The sequence below is a fragment of the Rattus norvegicus genome, chromosome 19, assembly GCF_021556685.1.
Source record: "Rattus norvegicus strain SHRSP/BbbUtx chromosome 19, alternate assembly SHRSP_T2T, whole genome shotgun sequence".
Lineage (NCBI taxonomy): Eukaryota > Metazoa > Chordata > Mammalia > Rodentia > Muridae > Rattus > Rattus norvegicus.
The window spans coordinates 18,297,055-18,316,646 of record NC_141552.1 but is presented as its reverse complement, the minus strand read 5'-3'; the positions used below and the strand labels follow the sequence as shown (position 1 = coordinate 18,316,646).

The following is a 19,592-nucleotide window of genomic DNA, read 5'->3' as shown; positions in this document are numbered from 1 at the left end:
AGATTCCTCAGAAAATTGGACATTGAACTACCTGAGGATCCAGCTATACCTCTCTTGGGCATATATCCAAAAGATGCCCCACATATAACAAAGACACATGCTCCACTATGTTCATAGCACCCTTATTTATAATAGCCAGAAGCTGGTAAGAACACAGATGCCCTTCAAAAGAGGAATGGATACAGAAAATGTGGTACATCTACACAATGGAATATTACTCAGCTATCAAAACCAATGACGTTATGAAATTCATAGGCAAATGGATGGAACTGGAAAATATCATCCTGAGTGAGCTAACCCAATCACAGAAAAACACACATGGTATGCACTCATTGATAAGTGGATATTAGCCCAAATGCTCGAATTACCCTAGATGCACAGAACACATGAAACTCAAGAAGGATGACCAAAATGCAGATGCTTCACTCCTTCTTTAAAAGGGGAACAAGAATACCCTTGGCAGGGAATAGGGAGGCAAAGTTTAGAACAGAGGCAGAAGGAACACCCATTCAGAGCCTGCCCCACATGTGGTCCATACCTATACAGATATTAGATAAGATGGATGAAGCAAAGAAGTGCAAGCCGACAGGAACTGGATGTAGATCTCTCCTGAGAGACACAGCCAGAATACGGCAAATACGTAGCTGAATGCCATCATTAAACCACTGAACTGAGAACGGGGCCCCCGTTGAAGTAATCAGAGAAAGGACTGGAAGAGCTTGAAGGGGGTTAAGACCCCATATGAACAACAATTCCAACCAACCAGAGCTTCCAGGGACTAAGCCACTACCCAAAGACTATACGTGGACTGGCCCTGGACTCCAACTGCATACGTAGCAATGCATAGCCTAGTAAGATCACCAGCAGAAGGGGAAACCCTTGGTCCTGCCAAGACTGAACCCCCAGTGAACATGATTGTTGGGGGGAGGGCGCTAATGGGGGAAGGATCGGGAGGGGAACACACAAAAAAAGGGGAGGGGTAAGGGTTGAGGGATGTTGGCCTGGAAATCGGGAAGGGGATTAACAATCGAAATGTAAATAAGAAATACTCAAGTTAATAGAGATGAAAAAAATAAAAAGAAAAAAGAAGGTGTGGTCCAGATTAGAGGTGGGCCTTTCCATCTCAAAAGATCTGAATTAAAGATTTATCTTCTGATCTCCAAGATTTGGATTACAAGTAGGTCTTCTTGCTTCAGAAAATTTAATTAAGAAAAAAAATCCAATGGTGCTTATGCCTTTAGCCTCAGCATCCAGGAGGTAGAGGCAGGTGGATCTCTGAGTTCAAGGCCAGCCTGGTCTACAAAATGAATTCCAGGACAGCCAGAGCTACACAGGGAAACCCTGTCTCAAAAAAAACAAAGAAGAGGAGGAGGACCAAGAGGAGGGGGTTGAAGAGAGGAAAATAGAAAGAAGGAAGGAGAGAGAGAGAGAGAGAGAGAGAGAGAGAGAGAGAGAGAGAGAGAGAGATCCCCCTCACAGGGCGTCAAGCCATTTGGCATTAGTTAATTCCAGGTACACTCAAGTTGACAACCAAGAACAGCAATCCCATTACCCGTGGTTGTGATCTCACCCTGGTAGGCTCCTGAGTAGGAGGCTGAAGCAGGAGAATTGCCATAAGTCTGATGCCAGCATGAACTACACACGTGTTCCAAGCCAAGCCAATCTCAGCTACAGTTTGAGATTCTGTCTGAAAAATATGAAAGAGAAAGAAAACATAAATTCCTAGAGCAGTGTTTCTCAACCTTCCTATGGCCTCAACCCTTTAGAACAGTTCCTCATGCTGTGGTGACCCCAACTACAAAATTATTTTGTCGCTACTACACAACTGTAAATTTGCTACTGTAATGAATCTTTATTGTAGTGTAAACTATCAGATAGGAGACCCTGTGTGGGTCACGACCCCCAGGCTGAGGGCCTTTGCCCTAGAGGCGGTCTTGGCCTAGTTTATATAGTTCATATTACAATGGCCTCTCTCAGCGTTTGAAGGTCAAGTATATTCACTTGTAACATCAAAACATAAAAATTCAGTTGAGCTGCTGGCTGGTACGGTCTGACATCCCCCAGAATACCTTTGCCATTTTGTTCCATGTCTGCCAGCCATTTCATATTGTTGCTGTAACACGCCTGCCGTCACTGAGGAGGAGAAGGGAGTTGGCTCAAGGACATGCTGACCACACACCTTGTTTTGTTCTGAATGTTCTGTATGCCGTTTGCTAATCTTGAGAAATTTGCACCTTAAGGAGTGGTTCCCTGAAGTGGACACAGGTGATAGGCTAAGGCAGATGTGTGAAGGAATATTTCACAGAGGCAGACGCAGGTAAAAGGATGTTCTGCTAAAGCACGCATGTGAAAAGACACGTGATGAAGGGTTCTGCACTAAGGACACACATGCATTGGTCTGCCTTGCATTCTGTAGTTGAGCTGCATTTGTTGGGACTTCATAGAACCACAGCAAAAACCCTTCTGGTGGGCTGCTGTGGTTTCTCGCTGTTTCCTTGGCCTCGGGCTGATGGGCAGAGTGATGTCAGCTGAGACAGACACATGTGCTGATGCACAACACAGGCTGAGGCCAGACCCATGGAGGACACGGGATATTGAGAGGGAGTTTGGATGGAGTTATGCTTGCGTAGCTTGTTGGTCTGGGGTCTCTGCTGATCTCTGCCCGCCTGAGAGCTGCTCTTACTGACTGTGTAGCATCTTGGCTTCTCTTTGTTCCACTTGTACAGCCCTCAGGACCAGGCTCTCCTCTCCCTTAACCATGGCTGCTGTCCTCTTCCTCTCTCCTCTCCATCACACATGTTCTTCCTTTATTCTCTGGCAGCTTCTTCCTCCTTCTTCCCTCCTCATGATCCTCTCTAGCAAAGCCCTCAAAGCTCACCTCCCCCATCTCTCTGGGGTGCAGCTGTTGGCTGTTGGCTTCTGTATAATCACAGTTAACTGGGAGCAGGGTCAGTTATTTGGGGTTAACCAGTCTTGAGTTCTACAAATTAGCATTAAAATACAAGCAGAATTAGGCCAATCCACCACATCAATTTCTTTTGCTTTGTTTTGTTTTAATTTTTCTTTTACCCTTTACTTTATTTTATTTTCGGCTATTTTTTAATCATTTGTTATTTTATTTATGTATATTTCAAACGTTGTCCCACTTTCCACACTCCCCTCATCATATCTTACATCCCATTTCTGCTCAGCTTTGCCTATGTGACAGTGCTCCCCAACCCACACATATCCATTCCCACCTCACACCTCTAGGACCTCCTTTCGGTGGGCAACAGGCCTCAGGGTAGTCAATGGCCTCCCACCACATGATGCCACTTAAGTCAGTCCTCTTCTACACAGTTACCTAGAACCATAGAGCCATCCTTGCATATACTTTGGCTGGCAGTTTGGTCCCTAGGAGCTGCGGGACTGGTGACAGAGGATCTGGTTAGATATTAAAGACAAATGGTTTCTGCTTTCTCCTCTTTTTCTGGTTATAGGTGAAATCATGTTTGTTCGCTTCCCTTTTTTGAAATTATTGAGTTGATTAATTTCTTGGTTTTTCTTGTGTATAGTTTAGCTCATTTTCTTGGGGTTTTCCTCGTATTTTCCTCTGTTGTGCTCTCTTAAAGAAAAATATTGTTTAAATTTGGTTTTGTTGTGAAATATCTTGGTTTCTCCATTTATGGTGATTGAGAATTATGCTGGGTATAGGAGCCTGGGTCTGCATTCCATCTGCCCAAATTTTTCTGGCTTTTGGAGTCTCTGTTGAGAAGTCTGGTGTATTTCAGATAGGTCTGAATTATTTATTACTGGTTATTTATACCTTACCCCTTTTAAAGTTCTTTCTTTGATCTGCGTATTTAGTGTTTTAATTATTATGTGAATGGCAGAGTTTTTTCTGGTACAATTCATTTAGCCTTCTGTAGGCCTCTTGTACAGTTATGGCATTTTCTTCCTTACCTTATGGAAGTTTTCTGCTATGATTTGTTGAAGATGTTTACTGGACCTATGAACTGGAAATCTTAATTCGGTTCTATATTTATTATCCTTAGATTTGGACTTTTAATTGTGTCCTGAAATTCATGGATGTTTTGGATTCAATAAACCATACATGTTTATCTGAGATGGGTGTTTTGTGCTTTGTTGGTGACCTCCTTGATTCCAACTCTTCCATTTAGTAGAACGTTGGATAATGAGACATGGTCAGGAATGGTGACATATTGACATAAACTATATGAAAATAGGTAGGTTAAAATTTTATGTGTGTTAAGTATCAGTAGTCTCCTGGGTGGTTTTGGTTCCCAGTTGGCCATGTGCAACCGTTTCAAAAGCCCAGGTTTGATGTTCCTTGGGTTTCCTATGATGATGCACTCAGATATGACAAATATCAACAGAATCCTCATCAAAGAACTTAATTTATATAATAGACCGAAAATTACTAATTATGTTACAAAATATTTGATCACACTGTGATCTCCAAGAATGTATTATTTACTGATAAACTATTGTGTGGTATAGCATCGCCATGGCACAGGCATTTAACACAAGGGTTGTTTGTTTGATGTAAACATGGACTTTACTTTGGTAAGGCTAGCCTACCACACACCTTTATTGCAAAGCTAAAACTGCACTTAGGTTCAGAGATGGTCAAGGAAGGACTTGAAAGGAAATGAAGATGACTAAACCAATGGAAAATCTCTGAGTTGAAGGATTTTTAGAAAGTGTGCAGAGGGAAGAAGAATGCTCTTCTGGGAGGTCAGTGAATTAGGAAGGACAGTTGGGAGTTGACTTCTGTATCTGGCTCCTGAAACTTCATTGGTAAAAATTAACGTCTGGAATTTTGTGTTGTAAAACAACACATTGGCTCTGCAGCTTTTGGCAAGGGCCATGGACAGAGAGATCACAGCAGCTGGGGACAATCTGAAGGGAAATCAGGTTTTCTTAAGTCACCTGAGAAGTCCTCACGGAGAGAGGAATGAATGGGCAGCACCATAATAGAAGGCCTTAGGATCGCGTACTGAGCTACTCTAGATGCCTTGAAAATAGAAGCAGAGAATGAAAAACTAAATGACGTCACAGGAATTAGCTCAATCCTCACTGTGATCATTTCATGTTGTGATTTATACTGGATTCTTTTTTAAAAAAATTAAAACAGAGTCTTCTGTTTTAATGTGAGGCTGTCTTAGAATCACAAAATGCTTACACCTGTATGGCGCCCGGCATCTAACACTATCGGGCTAGAGATTCTACTTTTAAATGCATCACCATCGACAGCTTCCATTTAACCAGCAGGGTCCATGCCAGGCAGACACTGTGCAGGTTGTATGTTCTGTTAATCTCCACAACACCCCCATTTTACAGGTGAAGAAACCACAGCTCAAAGCAAATGAGTGTCAGGGTCCCCTCAGTCTCACTGACTGTCACTCAGACCCACATCCTTCTCTGTACAGGGAAGCCATGGGCCTGATGTGGGCTGTGCAAGCTGACTCTGCTGAGATGATCAATGCTATTCTTGAACCTGGGAGAATTTAAGACAAGGTGACCCACAGACTCCTGGGATAGATTCTATCTCTGGGTTCTAGGGTGTGACACGGTATCCCTTGCTGTGGGTCTCTACTCAGCTGAGGAGTCTGTTCCCATCTGTCAGCTTCTATGGCAGTGGTTCAAATCCCTCCTAATGATGTAACCCTTTAATGCAGCTCTTCTTGCTGTGGTGACCCCCATCACAAAATTATTCAATTGCTACTTCATAACTAATATTGCTACTCTTATAAGTTATAATGTGCAAGGTATCTGATATAAATCTTTGTGAGTGGTAGCTCCCCACAGGTTGAGAAACATTGCTTTATATACTTTTTTTTGAGAAGCCTTCATCTGAGGAGGACCTGATGCAGGTGTGAGAGCAGAGACACCCTGATGTAGTGACAAGTTTAGGAGGACCCAGGCTGCTTGCCTTTATGGCAACAGAGATTCCTGGCTGAAGGCACAATCTGAAATCACTGTCCCCAGGACATTTTTTCTTTTTTTTTTTAAATTTATTTAATACTTAATAATAATTCTTTGGTTTCTGGGCAAACATCCCCCTCCCCCCTCCCCTTCCTTATGGGTGTTCCCCTCCCAACCCTCCCCCATTGCCGCCCTCCCCCCAACCTGTTTTCACAGCTGAGCTAGATCTGAGGAACAGGTGCTTTTAAAGAAGCATGTGAAAGCATCTCCTGTGGAGAGCTCACTATGCAGGGAAAGTCACACAGGACAGGGAGAAGTGGCTTCCCAACTTCCCCAGGGCACTCAAACCAGGGAGGATTGTTGAATTTGTTCATTGTCTATTGTTATATCCCCCTTTTCATTTCTAATTTTGTCAGTTTTGGTATTGTCTCTCTGGTGTGCAGTTTGTTTCAGGAACAGGTTGTGTGTCTGGTGGATATTCTCAACAAAAAAAGAAAAAAAAAAGAAAAAGGAAACAAAAAAAAAAGCAAGCAAACAAACCAACAAAGAAACAAAAAAACCTACAAACAGCTCGTGGTTCCCTTGACTCTTTGTATTTTTCTCCTTGTTTGTAATTGATTGATTTGATTTGAGCCTTGAATTAATTTCCTGCCATCAAATCCTACCACACACTCTATAAGATGAGGCTTTGCCTCACCTTGGTAAGAGCAGCATGTAATAAATGAAGCTTATGCTGCTCTCTCTAGTGGGGATGACATCACAATCTCACTGCAAACCATGCACAGCGCGGTTTAGGCTGTATTAAAGTAGCCCACGATTTCAGTGCTCCCTGCGTGCCATGAGACAGTAGTAACATGAGTGTCCCTGCACCTGGACAGTTTTCACTAGGGACTACACACACACACACACACACACACACACACACACACACACACAAACGCACACCGCCTTTACTGACATGGTGCACATTCTTTACACACCAAAAATAAAGTGAGCAGTTATGAAACACATCAATAATGGAATCAATGGAGGGAGTTGTGGGGAAGCTGGGGCTTAGAGTTACTTAAAGGCCCTATGCAGGCTCAACTTTTGTTGGAGGAGAAACTTCAAGTGCAATGTGGTTCTTTATTTTCTTTCTCTCTAAGGAACACAGGGTTAGGGTAGGACCTACAGCTTTGAGCATGTCGGGTAAGTACAGGGACACTGAATTAAATCCTAGGGATGGAACACAATTAATCTTCTACACGATTACAGAGCAGCCTGGATGAAGATTCTCAGGTGAAAATGTGGACATCTCAAGGCAGGCACTGGACAATGGCTGTCAGTCTTGACTGAAGACTGGAAATGGTTTGCTATCTCATAGGAAAAGAAGGCCCCTCTGTCTACACTGTACTCTAAGGACAGTTTATTAGGTTAGGCATGACATGAACTATTGTCTCATGTCACAGATGTCAGTACAAAGTATCCAAGGTGTTGTATGCCAATGGTAGCATTAACAGAACAAAGCACACAGTGTGATTAAGACATAAATCATGAGTTTGTGTAGCAAGACCCAGGCCTCTTCCAGGGTCTTAGATAGTAACTGAGAACCTCAAATACGGTAGTGATGTGATACGGTAGTGATGTGATAGTGTGGGGTGAATCTAGTTACAACTACTTTCTATCATGACACAGAGGACACTTTTTGTGTTATGTTCAGCTTATAATGAATGACTAGACCTAAGCATGAGACTAACCAAATTCTACATTGCTTCTCTAGCTGCTGAGCTTTTAAAAGCCCTGGGGTGACAGCAAGCTTTTGTGGACATTCTGGATTATTCCTTCTGTACTTTAACTCTCTGAGTCACCTCCACTCTCAGTAAGTTAGTTCAATTCCATAAATTGGAAATCAGTCACTGGGAAAAATACATTCTCAATACGATCTCAGATTGGCCATGGAAAAAGGGTAGCTTGAACTGTCCCACCTAGGTTCTGGGCTTGCACAGGCCTGCTCTCCAGAAGAAACCTGTGTTCACAGCTGCAGCCTACATTCACTATGGATGCTCTTGAGGTTCCTCCCTAAATGGCTCAGATTAAAATAATTTTCTTGCTAACAATCAAAAAACTGATTATGCCAAGCTGGCCTAGAAGAAGCTAGCTTCTTTTCTGTATTTTATCAGTTGTGCACAATACATATGGTCATCATTGATAACAGTTGAAAGATCTGCTCTTATATGGAAACTAAGTGATGCTGGAGGATGATCCTGACCCACAATGAGGAGTGGGAACACCAGAGCCCTGTACGGATGCCTGGCAACCTAACACGTTGAGCACGCACGGCTCAGTAAGTTCCCTGTGAACACACATCTCCTGAGATCTCTCTATTTAATTGGAGGTGATCCTGTCCACCTAATACAGGACCTCATGTGGAATAACAGAAGCCACCTGCAGGAGCTGTGGTGATGACTCACAGGGTAGAGCATCTGCTGCTCTCTCAGAAGAACCACATGGACCCTAACAATTGGGTAAAGCATGTCAGTGATTATATCATAAAGTGTGTGCCGAGAAAAAGCCACATTATCCACACAAAAGACACTGTCACACTGAGTACCCCTTGGTGACTCTGAATTCACTTATTAGCCCAGGCTCCATGGAACATGCAGAGATCCATCTCTAGCTGTCAGTTCTAAGCCCTCAGGAGGGGACAGAACCCTTGAATAAGAATGATGTTCTTAAGAGTCAAGAGATAGAAATCAATATTTATTCATAATGAATACATTTTTACAACAAAACAAGATTAAAATGAATGAATAAAAATATTTAAAAATATTGGAAAGTGAAAAACAGTAACAAGAACATATAAATATGAAACAACAAAAAGAAAACTTCAATTAAAATCATAACAAAAATATTTCTAAACAGCATATACTTAACGAACATTTAGAAGCACAGATGTATTGCTGTTTCTCCTCTAGCACACATAATGAAAGGTGGTCCCCCAAGTTGTCTCTCAAGTGGTGTTTTCTGAAGAAGAAAGTGAGTAAGACCGCAATCAGTCAGGCTGGCTTAGTGTTATATAAATTTAGGGTCTCTAAGAAATGACAAATTAACTCTGAGGAAGAATACTCATCCAAAAAATGTTGTTACCGTTCAGGATGTTTGTCATCAGGGACTCCTGAGAAAGCAACTTATTCTTCAGGAAGCTCTCTTACTGGTGTGTGTCCAATTCCAGCTCTCTTGCACTTTCTGAGACCTGGGAGAGGAAGGCAGTTTTTCAGACACTGATTTGGTGGTGAAACGCAAGCCAGCTGTCAGAATGCTGCCTTCTACCACCTCAGTTCTATTGGACAGTCAACATGGACCTTTTAACTGATATCATTGTTGCTAACTCTGTGGGCAGGGAAAATCTCCAGCAACTGTCACAGTAATGTGGGCTGCCAATATGGGACCCAGACTTATACCAGTGCAAACCAAGAACAGGGCAATGGAAGGGACCTCATTGGGTTGCAGGAAGAAAGGAGATGTCCATATGTCACCAAGGTTAAAGCCAATGACAAGTACTAATTTGACATTTGCACTTGGTTCTTATCCCGGAAAGGTGCTTCCTACACAAGAAGTCACATGACCACTTGTCATTTGTCAAGAACCAAGAACTTGTTCAAAACTCCACATAGCATCCAATCTATCACGTGCATGTGCAATAATGTGATATGTTATTGATCTGTCACCATTTCTATAATGCAGCTTCAAAAAGAGCAGCAAAATATACTTGCAAAATAATTCAGTTTCTGAAAAGTGGTTGACTTCCCAGAATACTTGTGCATAGGCAGAGCAATGAACAATGCCATTACATGAGGTGGTTGGCGGGTTGTGAGTGTAAATTAGAAAGGTGGTAGGAGAGAGCAAAGATGTATCAAATTGGCAAATTTTATCAGATATTGTTAAGCTAACACAGCTGCTCGTCCCTACCAGATGATGCTGGGTCTGGACATTGCTGGTCTTTATCTTTCTTGTTGAAGTCAACCAAATATTTCTGGTTCAGTGCACACTCAAGATGTCCCTCCTTGCTCTCCTGCTTCCGTGGGACCAACTTCTTCCTGCATGTGTTCTCCATCAGGAGCTGGCTGAGCAGGTTTCTGGAAATACAGTCTGCAGAGTAAGATCATGCTGCTCCTTTCTCCCATTCCTACTACGAAGTCCCACTAACTCTACCAGGTCCCAGATACCCATGAAGACTTAATAAAATATATCTCGATACATATAAGGCTGCTGCACAAACCACAAAGAGTTAATTCAGGGAAGAATAAATTGTTTGCTTGGCCTGAGCACCAATTAGTGTCCACATCTCTCAAAAAGAACACGGAACTACATCCATCCATGAAAGCCCAATGCATGGGGCAACATCAATTAGTAGTGGGCAAACACCCGCAAAAGAGGTCAGTAGAAACAAGAGAAGGTCATGCTAACCCTGTGGTCTACGCACTGAGTGTTGTAAAACCTGGTATGACCCCAGAGGCCCAGGTCAGCCTAATAACGTTCTGCTGACTTCAATCAGTGCTGTTCTATCTAGAGCCTTCTGAAGATGCCTAGACAATCCTGGGATGAGGAACAGTCTTTTATGGAACTGAAAACTGAGTCCTGATGACCCTGGCACACTGATGTGTAAACAGCACAAGAGATAGAACCAGAGCAGAAGACCGTCCAATCCAGAACAAAGAAATCAGAAATGGCCATTCCACAGGTGACAGCCTTTCTGACCAGGACTTACCTAGAGAAGGTAATCTCCTTCTTCAGCTTATGGTTGTTCTCATGGATCTCAGTGTTCTCCATCTCTAAGTTGTGCAGAATTGACATGACCGCCTCCTCCATTCTCTCCAGGTCTTCATAATATGGATTTGGCCTGAAGGGTGGCCTGGACCCAAATGATAGAATACAATGAACATCAGCATTTAGGAAGATATGAACTCAGGGTGGGTCCTGTACTACCCCAGTCCTGGAAGGACACCTTCTGAATTCTACATATTGGACCTTCTTCAGCTTCAGAAACATGTTTTTCTGCGTCCAGCACACCAGAATCTCGGCATCCAGATGGAGGGTTCCCTGGCTCCCTTTATTCAATCAAGAGGAAATGTGCAGTCCAGCCAGTTGAGCTATCAAGAGCCTAGGCCACACCTCCCCATGCTCCCCCACCCCCAACGCACCCAGAATCCTGTGATTTCCTTTTTCCTGTCCTGATAACAGACCATATATCAACCCAAAATTATAATCTGCACAACGAATACAAATATACAGGCAAACGTGGCCACATAAGCAAAGAACTGTGCTGTTGACAGTGGGGCTCCCAGAACAAAGCATTCACATCACCATGAAAGTGTTACAGGTAAATACTCAGGCCAAGACATAGACTCCTATATTCCAGGTGTGGAGGGAAATATAAACATATAACGGTTGTGCATATGCATTTGGATGTATGCACACACAGACTCACAGACTGAGACACACCCACAAAAAAAAGAGAAATGTAAACAGAGTCAGAGAAAGAGAAAAGCAAATATGGAAACAGAGAGCACTGTGAGAACCAGGAGAAATGCATGCACCATTGCTGTGTCCGAGGGGCTCCCACAGACACACAGACAATAACAAACAGGCCTGAGCCTGACAACTTCTAGTCAAGCATTGAGATGAACTGTTTGGGACCAGGCCCCTCAGGCTGCTGCCTGGATCTTCCAGCACTCAGTCCCCTGCCTAGCAAGTACAGAGACTCACCATAAACTCACTGCAATTACAATCTTGCACAGCCACCAGCTGTCAAGGGCTTTCCAAATGCACACTGGGAACTCACTCTCCCTGACTTTATCCCCGAATTCTTCATTCAGACCACAAGTTCTGCTTTTCAATAAATGGAAGCAGATGAGTCCATTTTCCATCTCGCTCCTCAGGAAGGGTCAAGGTTCTGAATCTCCTCTATATGGGAGGTGAGGTTTAGCACAGGGTGGCTAGGGAGGCACAGCTTTCTAGAACCCAAAACCTTAATAGGATAAGATGAAGGTGACCTTGCAGACCCAGGAATGAAACAAGAGCGTTTGGAGCGATTCATACCTGTTGTTTTTGGATCTCTCTGTCAGAAACCTCAGGCGATCTCTCAGGTCATTTCTCTCCTCGGTAATGAGCTGCAGCTCTTTAATCAGCCTCTCTTTTTCCTTCTTGGCCTGATTCTCACTTGGGGCAGTTTCAGGGGAAGATGTTTCTCTCCCAGCGTCTGTAGGTAGAAGAACACAAGTGAACCTGCATGGGGAGAATGCATAGAGTGTACATAGACCACAGTTAGGCCTAAACAGGCGAACAAGCCTGGAACCCAGTGTCACTGCTAGGCGATTGGTCTATCCTTAAGAGGCGTCCTCAGTGGATCTCAGTTCTCCCACTACTCTATAGAGACCAAGAGATGTAAGCAGCCAGGTGTTCCTTATGCCGGACATCAGGTGCTTACATGTACTACGGAGATGGCTTCTCCAGGATTATCATCAACTGAACAGGGTACAGCTTTATTTCAGGACCCTCACCCCTGTGGTTTCAGAACTCAGATGATAAATTGACCATCCACAAAACTTGAGTGATTGGAGACACTCAGATGTCCTACCCTGATACTCTAGGCCAACAACTTTGGATTTAAAACACATTTCCAGGGAGGACATGTTCAACAAACTTATCAATTCCCCTATATGATGAAATAACAAATGCCCCAGAAGTTCTAATAGGTTACAGGCTGAATCTTGGTCCACATGTTCCAAACAGTTTTGGTATTTTAGAAAAATGTGTGTAACACACAACCTCTAATATATAAAGCTAATGATGACCCTGCCAGTTAGAAGAAATCAGAGAAGGTCTAAGAACATAAGGTTATTGCCTGGAGAACAATTCTCTCCCTGTTACTACTGTCAGATATCCACTGTATTTAAAGAAGCAATGATAGTGAAATACATTGCTGCCCTGTCTAAACTCAGAAAAGGTGGACCCTCCATGACTCCTGATGGTGTTATTATATCAATGTAACCTAACAAATTCACTGTAAAAGTAAAGGCCAGAAATTCACAGGATAATAGCATTGGCCTTACCATATACTCCCTGTGGGGTTGGGGAAACTAAAGTTCTGAAATCCTGACTTTCAGGAATTGTGATATTCATGAAAATTCAATTCCTTTTCAGATGCTCCAGTTGTTGTGGCCCATTGCTAGAAAGGTCAGCTTAAGCCTGCAGCCCCCCTGACAGGGAGCTCAAAATATACTGCCCAGAACTTACTAAACATTCCCCAGAAGTGCTGTCTCTGTCCATCATTACTTTGAGACGAAAGGCCAGATTCCTTCACTCTAGTCTGTCCACAATCGACGTTCCCCCTCCCAAAACGCTTGCAAAGACGGGAAAACATGTCTTAGCTTGTAACTGCCAGACTCAGACTGAGAGAAACTAGGGCACTGGTTGTCACTGATGTCTGGTGACATCACAGAGGATGCCAGAACTCTCTAGGAGACAATAGAATGTCCAAGAAGGGACAGCAGATGTCATGGGGAGCAGACTTTGCCTCCCTATTAATAATCTCTCTGTACTGAGCATAAGCAGAGGTGCCCTTTCCAGGAGACTTTCCTGGGGCAGAGCCACTGAGCATCTCCTGCTTCCAAAGCCAAATTTTCTTCAAGGCTTGATTATAAAAAAACCTTAGTAATTCCTAGGCATCTAAATGAATGTTTCCTTCCATATCTTGCCCCAAAATGTCTCATCCTAACTCAAATTGTCCTCATTCACCAATGTTAGCCATTAAAACTTCCTGAGATTTCATACCAGCTTGAATATGCAGTCAAAAGTTCTCCTGTCTCATTATGTACAGGTGCTTTATATCACATCAAGAAATAGTCTGCATGGTAGGTTACAACATGGGTGTGTGTTAGGGGAACACTCATGATGTCATGTGCTTAACAATCGACAATTGCCAGAATATTCCTTAGGAGAAGAGTTGAAATCTTTATGGTGCTAGGAAAAGTGTGGAGACCAGTTGGCAGAGGAAAGTGCAATATTGGAGCCACCAGTGAAGGGAACCTCATGCTGGGGGTGGGGTTCTCCTCTGTGCACCAATGTCGCCAAAGGAGCACTGCTCACAGGCCTGAGTAAGATATACCATGAGCTTCTATCCGAAAAATAAAATAGTCAAGAGATATAGGGGGTGCACAGAAAGGTCTAAAATGAGGCTGTAAACATCATTAAGTGGATAGAGCAAGGTCCCAGTACCTGTACACTGGGAAATGGCCACCAAACCAAACACAAAAGCATCTATCATAGTGTAAAATGAATACTTTATAGAATGCACACACTAACATTGATTGATCACATCCATAGTTCAAATTTTGGGGGCAAATTCATGACCCTAACTATCTTTCTCTCAACTTATATAGCAAAAAATAAGAAAGACAGAGAAAAGAAAAAGTCAAAACAAAATCCCAAGCTTCTCATATGAGGACTGCAGGAAGTGTTATCTGGTGGTCAGTTCTGATTAGACATTTTAGATAGAACAGTGCACAGTGACCCTTGATGTGATGGGCCCTATATAAAGCTTTTTGCAATATTGGAATTTTAACAAACCTCATCCAGAACGTACAGAAGAGGTAAGGATGTGATCACCGTGTCCTTGCTCTCTATCAGGTTATTTTTCTGTGTCCTTGATTGTCAGGTATAGAACAGCAACAATCTGAAATAGCTGGTAGACATGGGAAAACGTGGCTAAAACTATAGTTGTAGTTACACAACTCAACTGTCAAAGGCTAATGCTGTCCTCACAGTCCTTGGAAGCCACTCTTGTAAGCCTATCTATTGGAAAGTGGAAGGAGGTTTATCTGCGCTCAAAGTGAACCTGGCCAGCCAGGGAGAGGGCAACATGGGATACTTGAGACCCTGTCTAAAACCAGCACAGAAACCCACCCTGCATTCAAAGCATCATCCACCAATTCTCGATTATCTACCATTCTCTCCCTACCAGTCGTTCAGTTTGGAATGGTAGAAAAAAAATGGAACTGATCTTTCTATTGTAAGGACCTTGATCTCTCTTTCCTTAGGTCCACATTAAGAGTATATATAAATGGATATCACCATCTGAACATCTTAGTATTATCTACTCTGTATATGTAGCATAATACTGTGCCTATGACAATCTCAAGCTTCCTTGAGCATTGTTGCCCCAACAAGAAGTATGAAGTACTGAGGCCAGTCCCCAGGGATCCTTTCAAGGGTTTAAAAGAAAGCCATCAGAGATACTCCACTTTTTGTCCTTAGATTAAATCAAGCTGACACAATGTGAACCTGGTGGGCTATTTAACCATGCATCTTTCTTCCAACCCCCCCCCCCCATTCTGAGTTCAGTCCATGGCAGAATTCATTCCCCAGCATCGTAGATATTTCTTTGTATATTTCCACAAGAGCCAGGTTTCTTTCTCTTTTAAATAGAATTAGTTGTAGTCAGTCAACTGTTGCCCTATGTAAGAAATGATTAGTATATATTGTAACTTACCACACTGTATTTGTGTATACAAGTACATTATTGGAAATCCAGCATTACTGAGGAATTGGAAACCAGCGCTGTGGCCTTGCCTTTCGGTGCCTCTTCCTGGCTCACAGGCAGCAGGGGGCAGACCTTGAGGTCCTCTTCAGGGACAGAGTGATGGTGAATGGGCACTGAGCAGGCAGAGAAACACAGTTGAGGCAGCTCCTTTCAGTTATCAAACACATCATCTCCTTCCTATCTTAAGGGCTGTTGCTGAGGTCTTGCCCCCGTACCTACCTTAATAGCAGCAAATTTGTTACACTGCAGCCAGCTCTTTCCTATTGTTCTGTAATATGCCTCCACATCATGGATGCCAAGAAAAACACTAACAAAGAACAAAAAACTCTGACGTTGAACTGTGTGGTGCTGGTCACATACCCTGTTATGTTCTGTATGTTATGAGGTTTGTTAATCTTAACAAGTTCCCCAACTATGAGCTTCACATAGGACCCATTAGATTCAAGGAAAATAGGAACAATTATGTGTAAAATGACCCGAGTCAGGGCCCATAGACAGCAGCATTTCCAGCACTTGTGCTTTAGCCCATGTGGATTTTGCAATGAGCTGGGCCATAGCAATGTCCAGTACACAGTTGTGAGCTGTTGCTCTGGGTGAACTGTATTGGTGTGCATTCAATAAACTACACCTATTTAAATGAATTCAGTGTTGGTGTGGTCTGAGTCCAGACCTCTTTTTTTTTTTTTTTTTTTTTTTTTGGTTCTTTTTTTTCGGAGCTGGGGACCGAACCCAGGGCCTTGTGCTTCCTAGGTAAGCGCTCTACCACTGAGCTAAATCCCCAGCCCCGAGTCCAGACCTCTTGACACCAAATCTTCCCTTCAGCAGCACTTAGGAAAAGAAGCTAAGGTTAGGAAAGGTGACATCTTGTCATAAATTATGTGACAAGAGGGATGGAGAAATGATCCCTTGTGTTAAGAATCAAGGTGTCCTCTGTAATATTCAGGTCTATACTGGCCCTGTGCATCAGCTTCAAGGACCCATTTCTGATTTTCTTTGGGTTTCCCGTGATGATGCACTCAGACATGATTGGAAAGAAACAAAACGGTGGTCAGATTGATTTATAAAATGCAGGCAACATTGCAAACTTATGTTGCAGGATATTTGATTCATATTATCAGCCCCAAGATAGTGTTATTTACTTTAAAAAAAATTATGTCTGGCTGTTCAGTTCAGCACTAGCACCGATATTTTACCCTAGAGCTTTTTTTGGTTGTTTGTTTGTTTTTTGTTTTTGTTTTTGGATGAACAAGTACTTTCTTATTTTGTGGCCCAGCCCTAGCTCTTACTTCTTTGCACAGTCACAGAGAGACCTCAAACATATACTCAGCCAAAGGCAGGGGAATGTAGAAAAGAGCCTAAGGCAATACCACATAATGACATTGAAAGTGGGTGGCCAAAAGGTGTTATACAATTAACCTCACTTCAGTGAGTGATGACATACCAACCTGGTGGCCTAAGATTCTGGAATATTAATCAGAATCCTTTAGTCATATTAGATCTTAATAGAAACAAGGAAGCAGTCCTTTCCTGAAGTATACATTCATCATACGTAAAGAAGATATTAAATCCATATACAACTCAGAATAGAATTATCCCCCAAGACCGGAAAGATCTGGCAACATTAATATTAGAAGCTTCTCCTGTGTTACAGTGGTAAGCACAGAAGAAAGAGGAAGATAGGGCTGAAAACAAAAGCATCAGGCCAGAGCACTGTTTCTCAGGATGAGTTGCAGGTGAAGGTAAATAAACCTTACTAAGTTTAATACAGTATTACATACACTGTTGTAAGTAACTGGAGCCGAGGCTATCCCCAAAGGTTTGCCTGTCTGTGAAATCTGATACCCTAACTCAGGTGTCTTCCCTGGCCTCAGTGGGAGAAGGTGCACCAGCCCTACAAAAACTTGATGTGTCTTGGTGGAGGCACACTCTGAGGGATATTCCTCTACTCTCTCAGAGGAGATGGTGTGAGGACATTGGGGAGGAACTGTGGGAGAGAGGTAACAAGAGGAAGGACAGCAATTGGGATGCAAAGTGAATTTAAGCCGGAATTAAGGTGAAGAGACATCTTAACTAAGGTAACTAATAAAAGAATCAGGGTGTGCCCATGTCTCCAGGTAGATATGTAGCAGAGGACCAGCTTATCTGGGATCACTGGGACGGGAGAACCTTGTTTCTGAGGAAGCTTCATGAACCATGATATTGGAACTTAGGCCTCTGAGGTGGCAGTGAATTGGCGGGTGGAGGAGCAATCTCATAGGGAGAGGGTGTGGGGGACAGAAGAGAGACTCATGTAGAGGAACATGGAGTGGGAGATAAATTGGAAATGTAGATAAAGTGATGAAAGAAAACTAAAAAAATGAGACTATGAGTATCATTCTAATTCAAGCCTCAAATAATAAAAACATAAATGCGAGAGTCGCCTGGTCCTGTTCATGTCATCCTGAATCTTAAAATCTTTTTTCCTCCAAATTCCGTGCCACATGAGGTGCACTGAACTGTCAGCAGCCTGCTTGGATGACAACTGCAGCAGCTTCCCTATGCACTTGCTTTGTAGGAGCACGAAATCTATTGAGCTCCCTTTTCCAAGTTGGAACTTTAATTGGTAAGAGTCTTGCCTTGAGGACACCTTCCACATCTCTCCAGCACAGAGGCAGGAGGCTTATCGTTAATAACATTCATCTCCTTAACTATGTCACCCTCCTCTTCAGCACATGACTTTGCTGTGACATTAAACTTCTTAGTGATCTTTTCCACTCTAAGCTGCACATGGTTTTCATGTGTTTGCCCTGTGTGTTGTTCCTTCTCCTGCAGTCTTGAGGAACAGTGACCAAAAGTAACCAAACCACAGACTCAAAGCCATGTTAATACTGTATTGTGTACTATTTTCACAGAGTTGCCTGAGGTGTAAATGGGACATGGAGAATTCGAACATAGTTTGAATCTTAGGCCTTTCACTGGGCAGTCCCTCATCTTCTCTAAAATTTAACCCTATTCTTCTACCATTGAGACCCACCTGCTGCTTAGGTCTTTACCCCTCTGCTGTAGTCTGTTCCATATCTCTTCCTGCCCATGTCTATTCTGAATCTCCTGCTTCAGCTTGCCTCTGCCTATGTCCCTCTCTATGCCCGGAAGTTCTGCCCACATACTTCCTAAAGCAGCTCTTGGCCATCAGATCTTTATTACATCCAGTCGGCAGTGAGACAACACCTGATACATCTCTTAGCTTGTGTTGAGCTGGTGAGAAGGACAAACATCCACAAAATAGCAAAGCTGATGATGGGACATAGAAATGACAAGAGAAATCCTGCCAGCACCTGGCTCACTGCCAGTACAGAACTAACAATTGAAAGTTGACACACCTTAGTACAAAGGGAGGTCCCCTTTTACTCCAAGAAATACCTTTAATTTAACATTAATAAGCTAGATAAAATAAGAAAACTTATGAGATGCATCAGGTAAGAATTACTGTCACAATATTCTGTCCATTCGTATTTTCCAAAATTGGAGAAGGTACTTCATTATCTAAATTATATTAGTCTAAAATTTTGTACCTAAATCATTTTCTATCACTTTTTAAGCTTTGTATCCCTTATCTATCATAACTTGCATTTATTAACCATAATAAGTCTTCTGAGACCAAATGTACTTTCATTAATTCCAAACAATTTAAGCGTTTATGTCTTTCATCCTTAAAATTTGACACATTTTTTGCGTACAAATTTTCTTTTTCTTTTTCTTTATTCAGCTTCCACACGAAGATTATTTTTGCTCTGATTTAGAGCAGGATGCAAGGGTGGAGTGCAGACCTGAGGGGAGGGCAGATGAATGGAGTTGAGCTGCAGGATGTGAGGTTCACAGAGAATAAATAAGAAGTTAAAAAAAAATAAGAAATAAGCACAGTGGGGATGAAGCTGTGAATGCTTGGCATGGGGACGTTTGGCAGTGGACTGGGCATTTTAGGGGTGGGGTGGGATTGGCGTGGGTTCTGGAGTAGTAAGGATGGTGTCTGTTCTTGTCTTTTGGGGAAACTCCTCGGTCTTCTCCCATCCCTCCTCCACCTCTACCCCCACCTCCAACCGCCATA

General features: G+C 42.8%; 1 protein-coding gene across 1 annotated transcript; it reads right to left on the bottom strand.

The window, feature by feature from the left end:
• Window positions 1–8,652: 8,652 nt before the first annotated feature.
• Window positions 8,653–13,392, bottom strand: LOC147998960 (uncharacterized). The gene is made up of 6 exons (XM_087595767.1): window positions 13,204–13,392; window positions 12,007–12,166; window positions 10,676–10,819; window positions 9,877–10,043; window positions 9,055–9,160; window positions 8,653–8,931 (listed from the first exon to the last, which is right to left on the bottom strand). Exons 1-5 carry the CDS (start codon window positions 13,328–13,330, stop codon window positions 9,096–9,098), a joined length of 663 nt encoding a protein of 220 aa, XP_087451893.1. The 5' UTR covers window positions 13,331–13,392; the 3' UTR covers window positions 8,653–8,931; window positions 9,055–9,095.
• Window positions 13,393–19,592: the final 6,200 nt, after the last annotated feature.